The sequence below is a fragment of the Toxorhynchites rutilus genome, chromosome 3 (assembly GCF_029784135.1).
Source record: "Toxorhynchites rutilus septentrionalis strain SRP chromosome 3, ASM2978413v1, whole genome shotgun sequence".
NCBI lineage: Eukaryota > Metazoa > Arthropoda > Insecta > Diptera > Culicidae > Toxorhynchites > Toxorhynchites rutilus.
Genome location: NC_073746.1, coordinates 218,667,364 through 218,670,594, shown reverse-complemented (window position 1 = coordinate 218,670,594; position 3,231 = coordinate 218,667,364). Strand labels below are relative to the sequence as shown.

The window sequence follows — 3,231 nt, the reverse complement described above, 5'->3', positions numbered from 1 at the left end:
GATTCTCGAATAACAGTTTCGTCGGGATGGGGGTGAGAGGAGTGCAAAAAAAAAACAAAAAAAAAAGAGAATCGTAGTCCGAAGAGCCTTCAAAAATATGTTAGTCTCATAAAAAACGTCGAGTTTCGTTCCGAATAAAGAGCATTTGTGGTGTTCTCTACTTTTGTTACAACATTTAAAAAGAAAGCTACTGAAACCTGGTTTAACATTGAAAAAGGGTCGCTACCGACAGAACATGTTAGATTTAAACTTTAAATTGATGGAGAAAAAAAACCGAATGGGCCCGAAGACACGGTGAAGGTTTATTACAGCATGACAACGCTCCGACGCACACCGCTAAATTCAATACGTATTTTGCGGACATGTTCCCGTCGGATTTTCACCTTTTTGTTTCAACGGGACATCCACTGCCTGTCGCCGAATATAAAGATGTCGGAAAATAGGTTGATATAGATATGGTACATGTGGAACCGAATTGAATTAAAAACATTCACATAGAAAACATTTTTTGTTATTCTTTTTTTTTTTAATTTTTTTACTCTGTAAAAATCGTAATGACACGAAGTACGAAAGGTGGACAGTACATTATTATCCAACCACCCTACATTATTTCCACAGAAATTTCAGATAACCCATTCTGGAGCAGTGACTAACTACACTCATGATTCGTCGATTTGCTACATCGCCACCAGATTTTTGTATTATTTCTTTGAAACCATCCGCATGGATGTCGTTGTGAAAATAGTGCACAATGAGTTCTACTTCTTCCGGCAAGCCCATCATTACGGGTAGGAACTTCACAGCAATCATTGCACCGTATGCGAGGTAATCGTTTAAGTGTAACATAATGCTTTCAAATCTGTAAACGAAGAACATATATGTTAATTTCTCACTTAAATTCTGATGATTTTATGAAACATACGAGTATGGTTCCAATCGCACATCATCCGCAGGCAAATCAGTTATTTTACAGATACATTCGAACAGTTCTTGGTGGTAGCATCGCAAAATACGGTCCCAGCTTCTTTCTCGCACATCTTCGGTCATGTTCATATACATGAAAAAGGAAAGATCTAACGCAGGAGATCCAAACCTATTCTCTTGAAAGTCTATCATAATCATATCCACCGGCGTCTCGTTTTGGTACTTGAACAACACATTGTTCCGGTTGTAGTCACCATGTAGTATAACCGAATATACATCATCCTGCTCTAGACACCTCTGCATCAACCGTGAAGGTTCACTGCCGTATATCTTTCGAAGCATCTCTATGTCTGCACGAACATTGGTATCCGCTACGAGTTCAGTATTTGCGTCAAAATACTTATACATTCTTTCTTGTGTATATCGGAACACCAAATCACAGCTTTCGAAGAATATCTTCCCATCTTGAATAAAGTTGAGCGGAATGATTGCCTCGACCAATTGATTCAATTTTTGATTGTTCAGTATGCGAAGCGCATAACTACATGCATGAAACTGAGCAATTTTACGCGTCATAAGCGTGAGGTGATCTTCATCGAGATCGAGACGTGGGCCTGAAACAAAACCGAGGCACTGAACGTTTTGCATTGCTAAAATTGTCTCAAATTGGTCACTGTAGCCAGGAAAGCTGCCCTGTTCGGAATAATAAATTCGAGGACACCAGGTCCCAGCCTCGATAGATGATTTACTGTCAGTTATAAGCTGTTTGAAAGCAGGCAGTATATTTCGGTATACATTGATTTCATTTGGGAACAAAATCAGCCCCAGCGATTGGCGCCGGAAATCTTCGTCACCTTTCATTACCTTAATTAAAATATTCAAATCTTTGGATTCGCTGCAAGAAATAAACACGATATAATAAATTCAAACTGCAGAAATCACGTAAACTCACCTGCAACCGGTTTCTCTGAAAGTCACCTCCAAATTATATATTGTTGCCATGAAACCATCCATGCTTTGCGGCATTCGAAGCGTGCATTGCAGTACCTTTGCGCCGCGTAAATCCGGATTGCGTGATAAAATCTCCGTTAAAAGCTGCTGTTTGAGATATGTTTCTCTCCGGTCACCGTCCATTTCTCGCGTTGTTAGCTCGTCAAATGTCACTGCAACACTGACTGAAGTGATTGGAGGCAAGATGACTGTGCGTCTCTCTCCGTACGGTGATCAGCTCTTATCAGGACCCACTGCAAACGAACCCAATACATGTAGACATATTTACTCAACTAGAGTTTTACGAGAGTAGAAGCATTACTTGCAGATTTCAATACATTCCCGCCATTTGAACAGATAGTGCTATAATGCATTCGAAAGACCTTTTGAATTTACTGAGAACGGTTCAACGAATTCTTTGCGTATGTTATTTTTTATGGTTAACGTGACAATCTTTCACCTATCCTGGTGTGGACTGAATCCTAGTGAAAGCGGTGCGGATTTTATGAAACGAACAATTCGCGTTGATTTTTCTGTCATTGTAGTTTTGCCTCCCCAATTGGACGTCTAGCTATATGTTAATGTGATCGAACAAATAAAATCCGTAAAAAAAAATGAGTAATCGATAATGCATTCTACTGCTGTATTAACACTGCGCCGATATTTCTACGCTTTTCATGGCGAGGGCTTGGGCAATATTACGTTGTAACATATGCGGAAACAAAATATATTTTTGTTCTTAATATTTCAATAAATTTCGTTGACACCGATAACGTTCCCAGATGAACTTTTGCCGTCTCAACGCAGGAATCAACATGCGTCATTCATTAATACCTTGTTGAAAGTCCTTAAGCCAAATAATAGGTCTTGAATGTATTATGAGTGGCAAGCTCTAGAAAATTCGTGACCACAGAAGAAGGAATTTCTTTGACGAAAAATTTTCCCGCTGACAATGTGAGATGCTAACCAATTGGCCACGGGAGTACAAAGAATTGACACTATTTTAACTTCCAATGTTGCTACTGCCTGTCCCAGTGACCGGCGCTCTTCGAACAAAAAGTGCACTGTCGGTCTGCAGGGATAGACGCGGATCGCCAAAAAGTTCTTAGAGCAGCACGGAAATTAGTAGCAGTTCGAGAAAGATTTGCTTCAAGAGAATTGTTATCATTATTACAACTTAAATACAGTAAGTTGATAAACATAGCGATACGTTGTTGGTCTCTGTAAGCCCAAAGCTTGATTTGAATTGATCATTGGTTGTCGGTAGCGTTCAATATTAACGGTTTCGCCAGGTTCATGTACCTCATCATATATAAA

General features: G+C 39.5%; 1 protein-coding gene across 1 annotated transcript; it reads right to left on the bottom strand.

Moving 5' to 3' along the window:
• Positions 1-514: 514 nt before the first annotated feature.
• Positions 515-2,137, bottom strand: LOC129777235 (uncharacterized). The gene is made up of 3 exons (XM_055783394.1): positions 1,877-2,137; positions 923-1,819; positions 515-859 (listed from the first exon to the last, which is right to left on the bottom strand). The coding sequence occupies exons 1-3, from the start codon at positions 2,056-2,058 to the stop codon at positions 607-609; spliced, it is 1,332 nt and encodes a 443-aa protein (XP_055639369.1). The 5' UTR covers positions 2,059-2,137; the 3' UTR covers positions 515-606.
• Between the last annotated feature and the right edge of the window lie 1,094 nt (positions 2,138-3,231).

Bases quoted from the DNA above. Each gene is read 5' to 3' on its own strand.
- LOC129777235 (XM_055783394.1), bottom strand. From the start codon at position 2,058: ATGGACGGTGACCGGAGAGAAACATATCTCAAACAGCAGCTTTTAACG. The intron at 1,820-1,876 runs GTGAGTTTACGT...TATTTCTTGCAG, and splicing joins TTCAGAGAAACCGGTTGCAG to CGAATCCAAAGATTTGAATA. The intron at 860-922 runs GTATGTTTCATA...CTTCGTTTACAG, and splicing joins GTGCGATTGGAACCATACTC to ATTTGAAAGCATTATGTTAC.